Here is a 19,639-nt window from a genome sequence, read left to right as displayed (position 1 = left end):
GCTATGGAGTGAATGTGTGTGTCTTCATGCCCACATTGCTGGACTGGGAGGGAGGACCCGAGGAAGAGGAAGGTGATTATGTCAAGAGGATGGACTCCTCACAGGTAGGATTGGTGCACTTAGTAGAAACAAGAGTGCTTGCTTGCTCTCTCCTCCATCTCTCCTACCATGGGAGGACAGAGGAAGAAAACAGCCATCTGCAATTCAGAAAGAGGGCTTTTTTTTTGAATTTTTTTTATTAATTTATTCATATTACATCTCGATTGTTAGCCCTTCCCCTGTTTCCTCCCATTCTTCCCTCCCTCCCATTTCTCCCCTTCTCCCCTCCCCTATGTCCGTGACCTAGGGAGACCTCCTCCCCCTATACATGCTCTCAGAATATCAAGTCTCTTCTTGGTAACTAGCTATCCTTCCTCTGAGTGCCACCAGGTCTCCCCATCTGGGGGACATGGTCAGAAAAGGGGCACCAGAGTTCCTGTGAGAGTCAGATCTCACTCTCCACTCAACGGTGGAGAGTATCATGTTCGTCGGCTAGGTCTTGGTAGGGGTTCGAAGCTTACTGCCTATATTCTCCTTGGCTGGTGCCTTAGTTTGAGGAGGACCCCAGGATCCAGATCTGCCTGTCATAAAGTTCTTCTTGTAGGTTTCCAGGACCCTGTGGGTCCTACAATTTCCTAGAAAGAGGGCTTTTATCAGACACTGCATCCACCACTTCTTTGTTTTGGGCCTTTCTAGCACCAGAATCATCCAATCAAATTTCCCTCATTTAAGCCACTCTACCCATCGTAGTTTTGTCACAGCAGTGTAAATCAAGACTCTTTCAGGAACATGTGTCACGGTCCATGCATTTAGCATAGAGGTGTGTAGAGGGATGCTCCAGAACTGACTGATGCCACTCCTATTCATCTACCCAGGCAGCAGAACTCACCCACTAGACAAACTTAAAACCAATTATAACACTTATAACAAGTGGTAGAACTTGGAATTCAAAGAGATTTTAAGCCTTCAGCCAAAGTTTGTTTTAACATCAACCAACTGAAAGTCGCTGAAGCTGCCAGTACTGGGTCCTATAAGTCACACCTCCCATCACATAGCCTCAGGCAAAATATCAATTCTACTACTAATTCTTCCTAGCCCAGGACGTAGAGTTACAGTATAGCTTGCCATCCATTCATTAGACCAGGAAAGTAAAGGCAAGCAAAGCAGGCAGTTTGGTCACCATAGCCATGAAGGAGTCCCAGAATCAGGAAGAGTCTTGCCAATGTAGCCAGGGGAAGATACCAACACCCTGTGATTATCTTTTCAGAGTAGATTCTTCCAGACCTATGTGTCTATACTTTCTACTCAAACATCCAGTTTTAAACATACCTCTAATCAATATTCTGTGTTTGTAAATCAGCCAAAGCCTGCAATACATTGTGGACTTAAAAGGGATCACTCGGCATGAGGGGTTTAAATTAGGTAGAGGCCTGGGGTCTGGGGTTTATCCTTAGGCCACTCTGGTTCTGCCTAGAAACTTGGGAGACAGTCACTTTGTAGCACTCAGCATGGATGATGAATTGTGATGATCCCTAAGGGCTTATTCATACCGTTGAACTACATAGCTAAGAGACCGTGGAAAGTCATGCCAGCTCATAAATTCACCTGTTTCTCTATCACCATAATACAGTGTTAGTACAGCAAATACTGTCCAAGGCCCGTTCGCTTCTGGGCCCATTTGGAAACAAAGGTCGGGCTATAGGGCTTGTTGCTAGCATTCAACCTGTGGATCACCTCAGTAAACTGCAAAATAGGAAACAGAGGAATGGCTGTGAAGAAAGGAGATGGTTTTTGAAAAGTGGACAGTGCCATGGTGATATGATAGACCAGCTATGCAGCAGGGAACTTGGATATGTCTTCACGGAGTCCGTTCTTTTCAATCCTGAGCATATCTGACATGCAGATAGAAAGTGTTTTACAGGGGAGGAGAGCCATCGGCTACATCCTCCGGGGACCCGCAGAAGCAAGCAGCATATGGGATCCACACTCAAACCGATGATACTAGTTGTTGAGCTCAAAAGTGAGTCCTCCCAAAAAGTACAACCAAGTACGCGGCAAAGCTTAGATGGGGAAGTTAGAAGTGGCCATGGGAAGCTGGAAGTAAATGTTTCTTGAATTGCAATCCCACAGTTAAATCCCCTTTTGGTGATGCTCACGTTTTCCCTGTTTATCTCTAGACCTGGGTGCTGGCAGCAAATCTGCGTGTTGATGTGTTCAATTTATCCCACCTCAAGTGACCTTGATTCACTGTGCTGTTCATCTACCTCTTTCCCTCACCCCAAACCTTCTCCCATGTGGCTGGTAGAGAGTGTTTATGCAGAGAGGACTTAAGAAAACCCAGTTATCGCTCCTATGATGGCCCAGGTGTCTCTGCTGAGTTAGATGATAAAGCCTTCTATAACAGAAACTATAAAAGTAGGCACAGGGCTCTCTGCTTTTCTTCTCTCCTTTTCTTTCTGTGTTTCTTCTCTTTCTGGTTTCCCTCTCTCCGAACGTGCACTTTCTCTTCCCCCACTTTTCTGTCTCCTGCTGCAGGGCCACTTCCCTGGCCTATTCCTTGGGACCAGTGAACCCACCAAGAGCTGCTCCCAATAAACCTGCATTTAAATACTTAAAAAATAGGCAAAGGATTGCTTTTGCCTGTACATGATTTCTTTTCTTTTCTTTTCTTTCTTTCTTTCTTTCTTTCTTTCTTTCTTTCTTTCTTTCTTTCTTTCTTTCTTTCTTTTTCTTTTTTTGGTAGCCTTGCCCCTTACAACCAGAGAACAGGTGGAAAGAGGTCATGTTAGTGAGATACGTATTGAGAGGACTCTCTTCTCTAGACAACCCAGAAACAGCAGGGAACTCAGTGTTTTGTGGGGCAGACTGGACTCTTTCCGCTAGAAGCACACAATGTAAAAGGGAGCACAAGAAAGCTCTTCTTGGTCTGGAGACTGGCAGTAAGTTTGACAGGATGGACTTCCAAATCTGGCCCTGGCGCTGGGGTATTTCTGGCTAGGGTTATATCTGTGGCATGTTAGTGGTAATGATCAAAGAAGCAGTCAAAGTCATAAAGAGCATGCCAGTCAATAAAACCTAACCGGGCCTTTAGTTTTCCTCTGTTCCCAAGTGCTGGGACATGCATGTGCCTCTGTACCCAGCATTGTATGTACGGTCTTTCAAAAGGAAAATGGCAATGGTCACGTTAATATTCATATTCAACATTGCTCTGGGATTTTTAGAATACAGAAGAGAGGGATGAGAAAGGAAGCCTCAGCCGGAATCCCTGGTCTGTGTGACCTTGGCACACAGTTCTCAGCTAATCTTTGTGACATGAGGTTCTGGGGCCCCAACTCACGCATTTCTCACAAAGACCTTTTGATAGCTTCTCAATGGGATGCTGGCCTATTCACATTCATTTGGGAAGAGAACATTTTTCTGCCCTGCCTATTGCCTTCGAGGAAGCAGGTATTCTGAGCAGAGAAATAGAGCGACTCCTTTTCTGATCTGTGACACATGCTGCCTTGTCTTTTTTTTTTTTTTTTTTTTTTTTGCTAGTTAGTCAACCTCTAAAATGTTAAGGGATTCTTTTTGTACTCATAGCTTGCTATCTTCTTGAACCCGAGCCATTTGTGAATTTAAAGATTGAATTTTTTATTTGATTTGATTTGATTTTTATTTTTATTTTTTTATTTTTTTTGAGACAGGGTTTTTCTGTATAGCTTTGCCTATCCCGGCCTCAAACTCACAATAATCCACTGGACTCTGCCTCCCTGAATGCTGGGATTAAAGGCCTATGCCACCACTCCCAGCTTAAAGATTTATTTATTTGTTTTTATGTGGATGTTTGTATATTTCTACGCTGTGTGTGTGCACACTTGTGTGTGCGTGTCTGTTTATTTATATGCTGTATTGTGTATGTGTCCACGCGTGCACTTGTGCATGGGCACCTACCCAGAGGATGCCCATGAGTGTCAGATAAGGGCATCCAATCCCCTAGAGTTGTAGTTACAGGGAATTAGTGAGATGCCCAATATGGGTGGGAGAAATAGAACTCAGGTCCTCCGGAAAAGCTATACTTAATCACTAAGATATCTCTCCACATTACCCACCCCCTGCCCCTGTTTGTAAATTTATGAAGTTACTTTCAAGCAACCTTCTGTTTGCTTTTATGTCTGGGCCTCCCTTTACTTTCTCTGTTTCCTATAGCATATGTCTGTCTGAGGTAAGATAAATCAGGTCTTGTCATTTGCAATAAACCCCACTTGGTGGTCAACGTTCCACATTCAAGTTGATTATCTCATATCAAATATTCATTATGGTCCTCTAAACCAGTGTAATCACTGGACTCTGAGTCAAAGTGATATTTTAAGGTTGGTCTATTTATGGAATTTCAAAACACGTGTAGGAACTAACAGAGCACCTGCACATTTCAATGAAATGCGTAAGTCCAATGAAGAAGCAAAGCTTGGTGACAAGCGAGACTGCCAAAGTCTTTACTTACCGCAGTTCTTTTCATCACTACCATCAGCACAGTCTTCGTCTCCATCACATTTCCACAGCAGAGTGATGCAGCGGCCGTTTGTGCACTGGAACTGGGAGTTATCACATTTGCCTTTTTTCCCTAGAACAAGGAGGGAACATTGAGGGATATATGCATAGAAGGTAAGTTAGAGATACAAGTTCCCCCAAAGCCCATGGGTAGGGGCAGCAGCAGACTCCACAAGCTGTAACATACTGGAGGCCAGCCTTGGATGCATCTGGGAGCAGTGGACAGCAGTAGTACAGTCCCTCACTGGACAACAAACTAAAAAGGAACACTGGAGTTCCAGCCTTTCTCCTAGAGAGGCACAGCTGTGACACCAGGTTCCGATTTGTGGAACACAGTAAGCAGAAAGGAATTTTATAGGTTCTAAGAAATCTAGTCACATGATGGCCAGCACTGTTTTATGCCAGCATGTACCTCATCTCCGGTGGCGACCATAAAATTGAAATGGGGCGAAATAATTCCCAGTGCCTAGAGAATGCTCTGCTGGAGAACAAGCAAAAGAAAACCCCAGAAGAAAAAGAACCACTTCTGAGAAAATTGGGTTACGAGAAGATTATGGACTTCAAGCAGTGTGGGAATGCACCGGAAAACATGAACACCCAATACCCAGATGTCCTCACTGACAGGGAGAAGTGTCCATAGAGAGTTGTCTGATTGAAAAGAAGCAAAGGAAGAAAAACCACCATGGGAATATTTCTGAAAAGTGTGAAGGAAGGAAGAACCTGCCCCAGAGAAAGCTCCAGTACCCTCCTTTGGGAGAGAGTCCTGAAGGCCTTACTGTTGTAGAGGATAGCTTCATGCACACAGGCTAATATACTGATGGGCCTGACCCTCTATAGGCCTGGGAGAAGGTGGGTGCTCATGTGTTAGTTCTTAGGAAAAGTTTCAGATACAAAAAGATAAATACAGAAAAGTTTGTGGAATAAGCATATAAAGAAAATATTTTTGTATAGCTGTGTAGTATGTGTTTTAAGCTGTTACCAGAGTTTAAATTTTTTAAGAAGTGGGCCAGTGAGATGGATCAGTGGGTAGAAGGCACTTGCTGCCAAGCGCTTGGAATCAAGCCTTGGAACACTTGGTGGAATGAAACGACTCCTGAAATTTGTCTACCAACCTTCATACTGGTGCTATAGTGTGTGTACTTACTGCCCCCCTTTTTTTAAATGTTTAAAAACAGTAGTAAGAATAATTCATTATTGGAAACAGAAATATTTTCATAACGTTTTTTAGGATAAAGGTCCACCAAGTATACAGTGTTTCTGAAGTGACAGCAATATCCTAGGACTTGGCTTTCATGTATCATTCATTCACAGGCTGCTCCCAGAGCAACTTTCAAACCTGTAAGTTCATCCATGCCAAGCCTCCTATACAGAGGTACCATTTTAATCTTTTTCTGTTATATTTTTTCTGGTCCTTTTCCCTATTTAGATATATTTGGATATGTACACACTTGCCTTTGTGTTATAGCTACCTACAATATTTAATACAAGTTCGATGCTATATATAGGTAGCCTAGAATCAATAGGCTAGACCATAGGTGTGAAGTCATTGTGGTTTAAATGAGAATGTCCCCCATAGGCTCATACATTTTACTGTTTGGTTCCCAGTTGATGAAACTGGAAATCATTAGGAAGTTTCAGAAGCCCACACTAAGTCTAGTCTCTGTTTCTGTTTCTGTATTTGTCTCTGTCTCTGTCTCTGTCTCTCTGTCTCTGTCTCTCTCTCTCTCTCTCTCTCTCTCTCTCTCTCTCTCTCTCTCCCCGTGTGTGTGTGTGTGTGTGTGTGTGTGTGTGTGTGTGTCTCTCTCTCTCTCTGAATGCATTAGGATGAAGGCTCTCCACGACTGTTGCAATGTCATGCCTGTCTGTCAGATGCCATGCTCCCCACCATGATTGTCATAGACTAACTCCCTGAAACTGTAAGCAAGCCCCAAGTAGGTACTTTCTTTTATAAGTTGCATTGTTCATGGTATCTCAGCCCAGAAATAGGACAGTAACTAAGACAACCATTGCTGTGTGTTTAAGTAAAGGAGCAATGAATTATTGAACACTGTAGTTCTTAGGACTTATCTCTATCCATGTGTGATGCATGACTTTATTTCTAAAAGTACAGGGAGCTTGATTTCCATCTTTTCAGTTTTTATTTCCAGGATCCAGAGATGAGATGACTCAGCAGGAAATGGCACTTGCTACCAACATTGAGACATTTATTCCTGAGACCAACATGGTTAAAGGAAAGAACTGATTTCCTGTAAATTGCCCTCTGACCTCCTATGTATGCTATGACATACATATGCACTCATATATACGCATAAGTAAATAATAAGTAAATGTAATAAAATTCTTTTTATGTCTAAAAAGTTGGACATAGTGGCTGGAATGGTGATCTTGGGCCAATAGAATCAGACCAAGATTAATGAACCCAGGTAGGCCAGAGACACAAGGGGCCTTCACGTGGCCTCTGGGCTCTTCTTTTTTTTATTTTTTATTTTTTTTTTTATTTTTTTTTATTTTTATTAATTTATTCTTGTTACATCTCAATGTTTATCCCATCCCTTGTATCCTCCCATTCCTCCCCCCCCCCCATTTTCCCATTATTCCCCTCCCCTATGACTGTTCCTGAGGGGGATTACCTCCCCCTATATATTCTCATAGGGTATCAAGTCTCTTCTTGGCTACTTGCTGTCCTTCCTCTGAGTGCCACCAGGTCTCCCCCTCCAGGGGACATGGTCAAATGTGAGGCACCAGAGTACGTGAGAAAGTCGTATCACACTCTCCACTCAACTGTGGAGAATATTCTGACCATTGGCTAGATCTGGGAAGGGGTTTAAAGTTTACCTCCTGTATTGTCCTTGGCTGGTGCCTTAGTTTGAGCGGGACCCCTGGGCCCAAATCTGCCTATCATATTGTTCTACTTGTAGATTTCTAGGACCCTCTGGATCCTTTTATTTTGCTGTTCTCCCATGCGTCTCTCATTTAGAGTCCCAATAGGATGCCTTCCCCTCTGTCCCAGTTTCCTGGTAAGTGAAGGCTTTTGTGGGACATGCCCCTTGGGCTAGTATGCAGATATAAGTGAGTATATACCATTTGATTCTTTCTGCTTCTGGGTTAACTCACTCATTATGATCATTTCTAGCTCAATCCATTTATCCACAAATTTCGGGAATTCCTTGTTTTTAATAGCTGAGTAGTATTCCATAGTGTATATGTACCACAGTTTCTTTATCCACTCTTCTACTGAGGGACACTTAGGCTGTTTCCATGTTCTGGCTATTATGAATAAGGCTGCTATGAACATGGTTGAGCAAATTTTCTTGTTGTGTGCTGGAGCATCTTCTGGGTATATTCCAAGGAGTGGAATAGCTGGGTCTTGAGGAAGCCCTATTCCCATTTTTCTGAGATAGCACCAGATAGATTTCCAAAGTGGCTGTACTAGTTTGCATTCCCACCAGCAATGAAGGAGTGTTCCTCTCTCCCCACATCCTCGCCAGCATGTGGTGTCGCTTGAATTTTTGATCTTAGCCATTCTGATGGGTGTAAGATGGAATCTCAGAGTTGTTTTGATTTGCATTTCCCTGATGACTAAGGAGGTTGAGCATTTCTTTAAGTGTTTCTCAGCCATTTGATACTCCTCTGTTGAGAATTCTTTGTTTAGTTCCAAGCCCCATTTCTCAATTGGGTTATTCGGTTTGGTGGTGTTTAATTTCTTGAGTTCTTTATATATTTTGGATATTAGACCTTTGTCAGATGTAGGGTTGGTGAAGATTTTTTCCCAGTCTGTAGGCTGTCGCTTTGTTCTCTTGACAGTGTCTCCTGCCTTACAGAAGCTTCTCAGCCTCATGAGGTCCCATTTATTAATGCTTGACATTAAGGCCTGGGCCGTTGGTGTTCTGTTCAGGAAGTTGTCTCCTGTGCCAATATGTTCCAGGCTCTTTCCCACTTTTTCTTCTAAGTGGCTTAGTGTCTCTGGTTTTATGTTGAGGTCTTTAATCCACTTGGATTTGAGTTTTGTGCAAGGTGACAAATATGGGTCCAGTTGCATTTTTTTACACATAGACCTCCAGTTAGACCAGCACCATTTGTTGAAGATGCTATCCTTTTTCCATTGAATGGATTTGGCTTCTTTGTCAAAAATCAAGTGACCATATGTGTGTGGATTCATATCTGGGTCTTCGATTTGATTCCACTAATCAACCAGCCTGTTGCTGTGCCAGTACCATGCTGTTTTAAGTACTATTGCTTTATAGTACAGTTTGAGATCAGGTATGGAGATTCCTCCGGAGCATCTTTTATTGTACAAGATTGTTTTAGCTATTCTGGGTTTTTTGTTTTTCCATATGAAGTTCAGAATTGAACTTTCAATGTCTTTAAAAAATTGTGTAGGTATTTTGATAGGGATTGCATTGAATCTGTAGATTGCTTTTGGTAGGATGGCCATTTTTACTATGTTAATTCTCCTCTGGGCTCTTCTTTACATACGCTGTGTATGACATGGCCAACAACATGCAGACAACAGTAATCCTTTAATAGCATTTCCTGGCCATATCCACAGCTCTCTTCAAGAGTGATGCTGCTATCACAAGCAAAGAGAAAATTACTTGTGAGGGTGGCAAGCAGAAATAAAGGGTGGATAATGGCTCTGTGTCCTAAGAACTGAGGCCTCCTTTGGAAAACACGTATTTACCAAACAGCTCCAAAAACAAGTCAAAAGTGTCAAGAAAACATGGTTAGGAGACAAGCAGGTGCCATTTCTAACTTAGTGAAGAGAGAGAAGGAGAGCAAGCGGAGCCACAGACTTGCTTCTGCTGCCCTGAGCTCAGTGGGTTTGGCTCACTATGGACATGTGCTTACAGAGCTGTGAACTAAGACTTCTTTGTGGCATCACTCCATGGCCAGTACAGCTAACATTCAGGTGCTTTAATCATTAGTACTTCTAGCCTCTGGTGGGACCAGATTGCTATGCAATAAAAGGAACAGTTCTTGTCCCTTAGAGGCCCTTCGCAAATACACTGCATAGACTTACAGACCCGGGGTGCATGCAGATTTGCTGGGGGAGGGTGGTTCCAAGCAGAAAGCCCTCAGATTTCCTGCCACCTCTCAGCAGTTGCAGCTGGGGCACCCTGGCATAGGAACAGACAGGGCAGAGGCAAGCACAGACTGGAACTCTTGTGTGAAACACACAATGCTCTAGTTGGCCTCCCTAGTGCCAACTATGCCCTGCCACTGAGGAGAATTCTATGCTTTGTGGCTAATTCCCAAAGAGATTAAAATTTGGCTCAAGTTAAGATTATCACGCGGGTGTGGCTACCTTCAGGTACTATGTATATTGCATTTCAAACTATATGGATCTTTCTGCTCTTAAACTCCTACCAAGCTAGAACTTGGCTACAAGGCTGTGTACTTTCGTGACATTTCCCACCAACATTTCATGTTTATTCACTCTATAAATATTTTATCAAATTAAAAAATACTAGGGAGTTACAAAGGGAACAAGAGGTGGGCATCCCTTGTTTGTTTTTAAAAGCAATAAGCCAAGTGTGAGGTACCTGGCTGCCTCCCTCCCTTTATCCCTCCCACCCTCCCGTTGCCACTGTGTTCGCAGAATGTTCCTCATATTCTCAAAGCTGGAGGTATGTAGTCCAGGGGCCATTTGCTGACTCTATATCCTTTCAGCTTGGAGGACTATAGGAACCACAGGATTCTACTCTGAGGACTCTATTAGAAAAAGGAGTTTACACTCAAAGAATATAACATGAAACACACTTAGAAAGGATAGTTCATTGCAGTTAGGATACAGTAAAGGCTAAAAGACGGACATTTTCATTGCCCTTCCATTCTGAAGGGCAAATGAGCCCCAATCACTAGCATTGGAATCTGTATAACGAGGATGATAATCCTGCCATCAGACTTGGAGAGAGACTTGGAAGTTTTTTTTTAACCCTAGAATTAGGCCTGTGAGAGAGAAGTTCCACAAAAATGAGGCTGTGTGTTGGATTTTGTAGACATTCGAGCTGCCTTAGAGCTAAAAGCCCAGGATATAATACGATAAGGCTAATATACAGTTCATGCTCATCCTAGACTCTGGATTTAGTTGTAATACACAAGCTATGAACAATAATAGATTATGTTAAAATCCCTGGAGGTTTGGCTCAAAACACAGTTGTAGCAGACATATGTATTTTCATCTGCTCATTCCAATATCCTAAAGCAGAAAGAGGTCTAACTTCTACCTTTTCTTATCTTACATGTGTCATTGTCACTCAGGCTTCTGCTTGCTTATCAGAAACTTATATGTCACCATGGACACACATGACACCCCATTAACAAGGATGAAGAATTTACACAAGGAAGGCAGTAGGTACCAAAATATCCCTGCTTCAAAGATGAGGGAGAAAAGGTTGGGTAGGAAGCCAGCCGGTTGGGTAAAGGATCCTCTACAGAGAAACAAACAAAGACCTGAGCTTTATGGTCATGCCTCTCAGACTCCTAGCTTCCTAAGCCCTTTGGGAGGCTCTGCGGCGTAGACAATGCTTCCTGGTTCTGTGTAGTGCTCTGTTCCAACCACAGCTGGAAGAGCTCAGCCACTAAATTGAAGACAAAGACCTCAGCCATCTGCCTGGGACACTACAGGTTTTCTCTGTGGGTTCCAAAGAGATTCTTCCTTTCCATATAGGTGTTCTGCAGAGAACACTGCTGCTTGGAGGTCCAGAACTGAAAGCACCACATGAATTAAGAAGCTTTTGATTCTCAAAGCTTTGGGGATTATAGGCTTTTAGAGCTGTAGGCTTATTTTCATCCATGAACATTAAATCTCAAGTTCACTATTACAGTTCAGAGAGGAAACTGACTGGCATGGACTCATCACAACCAGGTTCCTCTTAATTGTTCAGCTGAGCTAAACCACCGTACACCATAAACAACCTTAGGAGTGGAAGTGCTAGGGACTCTATGCCTCTGGATAGGTCTGCTTTGAAAAGCAGGAAGTTGGAATAAATACAATTTTAAGTGGGCTCCTTAAAGCTGAAATGTGCTCAGGAAATAGCTTGGGGGCTAAAAGGATTTGGTGGGGGTGGAGGTAGGGAGCTGGGGTAGGGGTGGGGGGATAGAGCAGAGAGGCATGGAGCCTGGAGTTCTGCCTCCATTGCAAATGAGAAAGACTCTCTTGGTGTTAGTTTAAAAATATGAAGAGGCAAGCCAGGAATGCTGGCCCATGCGTTTAATCCCAGCACTTGGGAGGCGGAGGCAGGCAGATCTCTATGTGTTCTAGGCTAGCCTGGTCCACAAAGTGAGTCAAGGACAGCCAGGGATCTGTTATATAGAGAAACCCTATCTTAAAAAATATGCATATACATACATACATACATACATACATACATACATACATATGAAAAGGCCCCTCTAAAACATATCAAAGTTTTCTTCTAGCTCTAATATTGAGCAGGAATATCTTTGTCCTTTTGGGCCAGAAGATTCATGGTCACTTGCATCTACCCACTTATGTGACTATTAAAGTTAGTAATAGATACATTGTCCAAAATGTCAAAGACCGTTCTGCTTTTGTTGTCACTTGTAGAGGAAGCACCAAACTTCGGAAGGTATCCATGTCCCAGGAGCTTTGTTCACCTAAGTAGTTAACGCTCATTCACTGCTGCCCACAATCAGCAGTACACTGGCCTCAGGAGGTGTGGGGGGTTTGAACACACAGAGAAATGAGCTTGCCGTTGTCTAATTGGTCCTGCCAGGGTTAACAGGGGAAATCAGGATGTGAGTACAGTGAAAAGCCCTATTGGACTTTCAGGAGGGGCAACAGACTCCACCCCCCCCCACTCGCCCCCGTGGGATTTGAGTAACGTTGGCAAGAGGCCTCTGGCTTGAATGGCTGGAGTATTGAGGAGCTGTTCAGGGTGTCAGGCTCAGAGAGTACCTAAATCTGTAGGGGGTCTCATGCTACCACACTCTGCCAGGCCCAGCATTCACTTCCCTTGCCAACACATAAAGGTGCTATCTTCTGCTGGTATTCCTTTAGTCCATCTTTTGGCCCTTCTAGGGCCACCAAGGGCATTTATTTTTAGTCGCTTCATCTCTACTGCTCGCTACTTTAATGCCAATCCTATTCATAGGATAAAATTTCTATTAGGACAAACAGACTTCTGAGTCAGCAAAAAAAAAAAAAAAAGTTTTTCTAAGGGAAAGAAAGGCTGTCAGTGGCAAACACTGCAGCAAAGTGCCCAGGAAGCGGCCCCAGGATGCCGAGTAGTGAATTTTGCAGTTCAGTTGTCACAAGTTGTTCTACTTACATCTGAATGGGGTCATCTTAGAACCATAGATATAACCAAATGTTTTTTTTTTTTTTTTTTTTTGTTGGCCAGTTGCTGCTCATCTCTTACCCTGTTAGTTGTATGTGACCTTTTCTCTTTCCCTCTTTATAGTTTAGGAAAAGAAGAAAAATATAATGACTTGCCCAAGATTACCCTGGGCTGACCTAAGATTTGAATTCTGGTTCTAAATCTCATGCTACCAAGCACACAAATGACAGTAACCAACTCAGGGCTACATAATTCTAGAATATTACATTTGTTTAAAATTTAGCTAGCACAGTTTGCTTAAGTCCATCAAGAATAAAGTAGTTACTATCTGAAGAAGGCATCCTACATATAGCTTTATGGTCAAGATAGGGCTCTATTTCCTATTCTCATTGTAGCCTTTTAAAATGTGCTACTAGAATTGCATTGGTAGCTTTTCCTGGAAGGTCCAAGACTCTTGGTTTTCTAGATTAGGGTACATTGACCAAGTCATTGTAAAGGCTCTGTACCTTATCTGCTTGGGGATGGAGAACGGCCCAAAAGGCACCAGCCTAGAGGCCAAGAAGTGACCGAGGTTACAAATCCTGGAGGAAGCTTTGTTTTCAAGGGTGAACTTGACACTGAACACTGAATATACTGTTAATCCCCACAAGCCCTCATGTCTGTCACTGGGTGGAGATAGGAGATAAATGAAAGTGTTTTATAACAGGCATGCCTAAAGATAACCTGAGTACAGCTTTTGAGCACATTGCATAGGTAACATGCCTCTGGATGCCTTAGCAGGCACACACAGGAAAAGCAGTTTCTTCCCCAAATCCACCCTCTTCTCTTCTGTGGCTTATCTTGGCTGACGGCTTAGGCTAAATCAGTAGTCCAGATTCTTCTCCCCTGACATGGGGCCATCCAATCCTGGCCATGTCTAACCCTTTCTCACTTGATCTAAATTTAAGTCACCCTTTCCTTTGCCTCCAGGCTGTCACATTCTCTATCCAAATTAAGACAGTGATTTAAGCCACTGAGACGATCCAGAAGGGCCTAGGACAGGATCATTTCCTGGCTTCCCACTGGCTCCAGGATTGAATCTCAATTCCCTACCAGCTTGCCCTGGCTTCTTCCTCAGTCATCACCCGCCATCTGCTCCGGCTACAGCAGCTGAGCTAACAGCTCTCAGGGGCTTCCCTTATTCCCCCCCACCTTACACCACTCTCATTAACGTTTTCTTTCTACTGGTCCATAGGATTCCTGTTCTCTTCCCAACCAGGGGCAAGTTCAGATAGTGCCTCTTTATGGAGGCCCTCTCAGCCTTTTACATTGTTTCCCCCCTAGAGTCAGGTATGATCTGGCTTATTTCCCCAAAGTTTTCCTACCCGCCCCAGAGCCGGTTCGTTCACTGACGATTTATCACCAAGCATCCGAAGATTTGCTAAGTCCTGGTCAATTAATGAGTTAACCCCGTGAATCTGTTCTGCATTATAGACTTTTGTCACAATATTTCCTCAGCTTTTCTGAACTTGAAATGAAGTGTGACCTCCTAAATGAAGTTTTGCCTGGTAGAATCCTTTTGAGAGATAAAGTTATAAAGGTATCTACTTCCTATACCTATGAGAATACGTTCATCTCATCTGTGTGACAAGTTATCATTAACAAAGAAGACACGTAGCACACCAGTCTGCCATAATTTGTGTGTCAGCCACATTTCCACATGAGAGAGTTTCTAATGCATGTTGACGATCTGGTAAGGTTAGGAGGTTGGTGCCTGAGACCAAAGTCTTACTTCTGACATGCTATTGCTCTTTGGGAATGCTGGCACTAGCCCACTACTGTTGTTGGAATCATCACTTTCACAGGGCCATTGGCAGAGATAAAATCCCTTCTGGCTTTGGCATATCAAAGTCTGAGTTTGCTGGTGATTTTAGGGAACCAGGAAACGTTATAAACTGTAGTCAAAGCACCAGGAAAGAAAGCTCAAGACACCTTCAGCTAATGCCTGTGGCTTTCATGATTAAGAAACACCAACTCCACTTACTCCATCCACAGCTCCTGTGCTCAGCTCTTTTTGGCTCTTGAATTTCCTGGTTTGACTTACTTTAAAAAAAAAAAAAAAACAATGGTACAAAGAGGCCAGCTTTCTGGTTTCTGTGCTGATGTGATATCAAGTGGTCTTGAGCCGATGTACACAGAAGACTCACTGGCTTCAATTTATAACCTGTCTGGTAAATCTCCATGCTAGTTAATGACTTAGATCTTGAGACAGTATCCTTAGGGAAGTTCGAGATCAGAGGCAGGTATAGAGACCAGAACAGTCTATGCTAACAGTCTTTGCGCGAGATGTTAAACGTATGAACTCTCAAGTATCAACCGTCACTTCCTGGCAAACTGCACATTTCCCTACCCCCCTCACCTCCATTCCAACACTGTTTCTGGATACCAAAAGACTACTGGCCACCTTGCCAACCCAAGTTGGTGGCAAGATTGGCCGCTCTAGTGAGTGCCTGAACCTTCTGGAGTTATAGTTTCTCGCCCTAAATGTACTTCTTAAGTCCTGGCTCAGGAATACCCTCTTCACTCTCCACAGGGCATCTCTACCACACAAAGCTAGTGCAAGGCCCTGTGCACAAGCATTGAAACATTTCTGGAAGATCTCTATGTTCACTCCCCCTTTACATAGTGGAATCTCTCTTACATCTTTTATTAAAAGCCTAAAAGTGACTAGCAGGTCCAAACCACCCAGAGTTCTTTGTCCACACGAAGGCAAAGTAAGTCCAGCTTAGAGTGCCATAGTCAGCATATCTAACCAGTTGGGTTAACCATGTTCAGGGCCCTGATTGCAAACCAATAGTGGAGCTTGGCAGGTACTGATTTATACCACGAACACATACAGAGAGAGCAAAAAAGAGCCAGTTTTCACTTACAAAATCAGGTTCTCCAAGAATTGGGTTATATTGTGCCTTGGGGACCTCAGAATAAGCTACCAGTTCTCAGATTATTCTCCCTGCCCCCGCCCCAACTAGAAAAGAAAACAGTCTTAGATTTCCCATGTTTAATAAGTGCATTTCACTCACAACCTCCACAGAGGGTATTTATTTATTATTTATTTATTCGTTTGTTTGTTAGTTTGTTTTTTGGAAGCCACCTGCTGTGGCAACATCTGGGTGGTCCTTTCCTGCAGTTACTTCAAGCTAGAAGAACTTGCCACCTACCACATGAAGGGCAGCTGCCTTAGTCTGCTGTTACGTTCTCCCTTGTAAGCTAGATCTCCGTATGACAAGCACCATTTCAGGCCTATTTCAGTTCTGTAATGTGTTTAATGTCTCACAAACTAACATGTGCCAATGGCTTTTCAAAACAAGGTTAAATTAAGCCAATCAGGACTAGGACCAGAGGCAGAGGCTAAGGTGGGAACGACCCGTCTCCATCATGTTTCCTCCCCTAACTTTATACTCTGGGAGGGACTAGAGAATATTTACTATACATTTTCTTCTTCTATGCTATTTGGTACGTGGCAGGGTTTGGGACCCTAAGCCTGAAGCCATACGCCTAGGGTCCCATCTGCATTCTTGACCTTAAGGCAGTGCTCTAGGACATTACATTTTATCGGTCTGATGTTATTCAGGGAACAGAAGGGGGCCACGACAGCCGTTTAGCTCTTCCAGAACCATCACGAAAAGTACTGTAGTGAAGCCCTGTCTATGGCCACTCATCTTTTAGAAGGCAGAAACATGATAATCATGTTTTCAGTTGTTGAGAAAGTAAAGAAGGCCACCTTTACAAGTACTGCACAGTGTTTGCAAATGCAGTTGGCTGGCCTCAAGTCTTAACACATGCCAGCTCTACTGAACTTGGCTTTTATATATATGCTGTTCACTAAGCCTTTATGTACACTCTGTAGGTCTCTGGAGACTCAAGCCTTAAAAAGCAAAGAGTTGAAACGACACAGGAGCAGCATTAGAGTTACTGCTCAGAGGATGAGCCTGGGCAAAAAGCTGTCCCAGGCTTTAGGAAATGTGCTGCCTATGAGGTTTGGATTGTGACTCTCGAATAGAAAAGCCTTTTTCTTCACGGATTGCTATGGTCTCTACCTTCGCTCGGTGCTCTGATAAGCCAGGTATTATCTCTTCTCATGGCCTTCCAGATTCCCACCTGCAGGTACAATGGGATTGAGGGTAAGCCACTCACTCCCAGAGTAAGAGAAGTGAAAGTCACTGGACATAATGGAGGAACCATTGCAGAACTCTGGCCTGAAGACTACACAACACCTCACATCTTAATCTACACCTTGGCTGGAGGAAAGAATCCTAGAGGCCCCATGTGCTCTGCCACCAGCTTCTATAACACCTCATCTGCTAACGTCTCCTCTCAGCCCCATTTAAGTTCCTTGCAGAAGCTTTTGTGCATACCTCCCTGCCCTGTGCCAGGTAGTTTGGAGAGTTAGAGAGAAAGAGTAAGCATAGGAGCTCAGGGGCAGAGAATCCGTCCCCTTGTCTTGATACTTTGAACTTAAGATATGGACAGTCTGGGTTGGCTAAGGGTCAATACCCGCTTCAACCAACTCTAAGTTTGTTGCAGTTCAAAAAGAACAATTCCCCGCCCCCCCCCCCAACCTCTGTGATAACACAGGCTTGGGCTGGGTTCTCTCTTTCACTTTTTGCAGCACCGTGGTAATCCACTTGCAGTAAGAGACGAACAAAAGATAGTCCCACTTCATTGACTCTATCTGAGGACTTCTGACTTTTGACTAGCTCTTTGCAGCAGCCTGGGCGCCTCCCTAGCACCCCATGAAAAGCAGCACCTGATGTAAAGTTGGCACTTTGAAAATCCCAAGAATACAAAAGGACCTGCAGCTGAAGTGACTCCCTTTTCTCACCTCCCTGGATCACAGTCAATAACACGTTCTACACAGTTGTGTTTTGAGAACACACAAAAATTATAACGCAAGTCAAGTCCCTCCTCTGAGAGATGGTTTAATAAGTTAGCATTGTTCATCCATTAATGATTAATGCCATCGTGAAAATTTCTGTTAAGCAGGGCTTCTCTGGGCTCGGAGGCTTGCCACATAGAGGATTCTTGCCACACAGCAGCGTCGTCGCTACACATGGGCCCTTTTCAAAGTGCAGGCAGGAAAAAGTACCAGAGGGAACAACCCCTCTGAGCCTGCCTGATCTAAAAGGTAACCTAGCTGGGGCAGCTCAATTAAGTCCGCGAAAACACGTGACCAAGCTAAACGCAATCCAGCTAGCAGCCAATCGCATGAGGCAGAAAAGCCCTGCCCAGCTTCTCACGCTCAGGACAGCGGAACCAAAGGCCCAGGGACGCTGGGAGACTTAAACACCCCAGCATAGCTCGACAGATTGCTTGACCACACACTTGAAAGTTCGCTCTCACTCCAGGACACACGTGACCGCAAGCAGGCAAGCCTTCCAAGTTACCAGGCAATAGGAGATGGGGACTGTGAACTGTTTAGAGCGGGGACAGCGGTCTGCCCTAATAACCTAGAGCTGGTTGGCATGCAAGCTCTTTGGTGTCACCTCTTAAGACCTCTTTAGTGGCCCACCAAGGACCAGCCGCGGACCTGGTTAGGAAAGCATCTTATTGCCTGCTCTGGAAAGTTGTGCGACCCAAGAGGAGGGGACTGAAAACACACAGAGCCCCTAAGCCAGTGTGCGGACCCCTGGGGACTGGAAGGTAATCACCCCCGCCCTCCCCAAGCTACAATCACACCGTAGCTCTGGCAGCACACCTTTGGTCTTCTTGTGTAGAATAAAGGCTAATTACAGCCACTACACTGGCACTCAGTTTCTCTGGGGGAAAGTGTCGCCCGGAAGGAGGCTTGGCAAAGTAACCTGATTAAGTCTTGGTCCCACTCCCCTCCCCCGTTCAGTTATCTCAGAGGTTTGCAACTGGCTGCAGAAGCGGCAGAATCCCTGGGGAAGGAAGAAACGCATTCGGGGAGGACAGTCCAGTTGAAAGCCACACTTGGAGCCTGAGAGACCGCTCGGTGCCTAGGGAATCGCAGTCCCGGTGCGCAGGCTGCGCACTTGTCATGGCTCAGCCTCCAGGCTGCCACCCACCGAACGTGCGGTTGCTCACGGCAGCGCGAGGACTCCGGTTTGGCCAGCACCTGGTGCCCGGTGTCCTCGGAGACGCCTACCTTCGCCCACTGTGCGCTCTCAACCCTACTTAAGTCCGAGGGGAGCACTCGCGTTTCCAGGCCCCAAGCTCTACCATGGTCTTAACAGCCCGCCTGGCAGAGGAGGCAGACCCATTGTTCAGTGACTCCAAAGCCCACATCCCCCTAGCCCTTGTCAACGGAGGGGTGGTGGAGGGGGTGAAGACCACGTAAAACCGAGGCTCTGGGAAGAAAGGGGACACAGAGGGATGACAACAAGTTCAAGGGACGCTTTAGGACACCCTAAACCACACAGTCCCCCGGGCCCGGCTTCCAGTAGCCTCGGCTCTGACAGCTCAGAGGCGCCACCCGGGTGGGGAGGGGAGGCAGGAGAGGAGCGTGGATCGGCTCCTGCTAGGTGGGGGTGGGCAAGAGGAGCGCCGGGGTCCCCCAAAACGCAGCGAACGCGGGCTCCCGGGCTTGTTCCGGGCCGAGTGCGGAGGGGCGCGTCCCCACTCACCGCTTGCAGTGGCGCCGCTGTCCCGGGGCGCCCAGCACAGAGCGAGCAGCAGCCACAGCGCCCAGCGCGCGGACGTGCCCATGCTGCCCGCCCGGATGGTGCCGCCGCCGCCGCCGCCGTTGTCGCCGTTCGCTCCGCACAACA

The 19,639-nt window shown here is 45.0% G+C and overlaps 1 protein-coding gene across 4 annotated transcripts in view; it reads right to left on the bottom strand.

The window, feature by feature from the left end:
* The window catches only part of Vldlr (very low density lipoprotein receptor), a 34,798-nt gene extending 15,159 nt beyond the window's left edge, over positions 1 to 19,639 (bottom strand). For 3 of the 4 annotated variants that reach the window (XM_051146288.1, XM_051146290.1, XM_051146292.1), the window contains exons 1-2: positions 19,496 to 19,632; positions 4,523 to 4,642 (exon numbers count right to left, since the gene is read on the bottom strand). In XM_051146288.1, coding sequence (XP_051002245.1) covers positions 4,523 to 4,642; positions 19,496 to 19,577 — 202 coding nt within the window. In that variant the 5' untranslated portion in view covers positions 19,578 to 19,632. Of the gene's footprint in view, positions 1 to 4,522; positions 4,643 to 19,495 lie in introns of all 4 variants that reach the window. The other variant, XM_051146291.1, reaches the window with a different exon arrangement.

This window comes from Acomys russatus, chromosome 5 (assembly GCF_903995435.1).
Source record: "Acomys russatus chromosome 5, mAcoRus1.1, whole genome shotgun sequence".
Classification (NCBI taxonomy): domain Eukaryota; kingdom Metazoa; phylum Chordata; class Mammalia; order Rodentia; family Muridae; genus Acomys; species Acomys russatus.
Note: the sequence above shows the minus strand (reverse complement) of the source record. Positions and strands in the feature narration are given on the sequence as shown.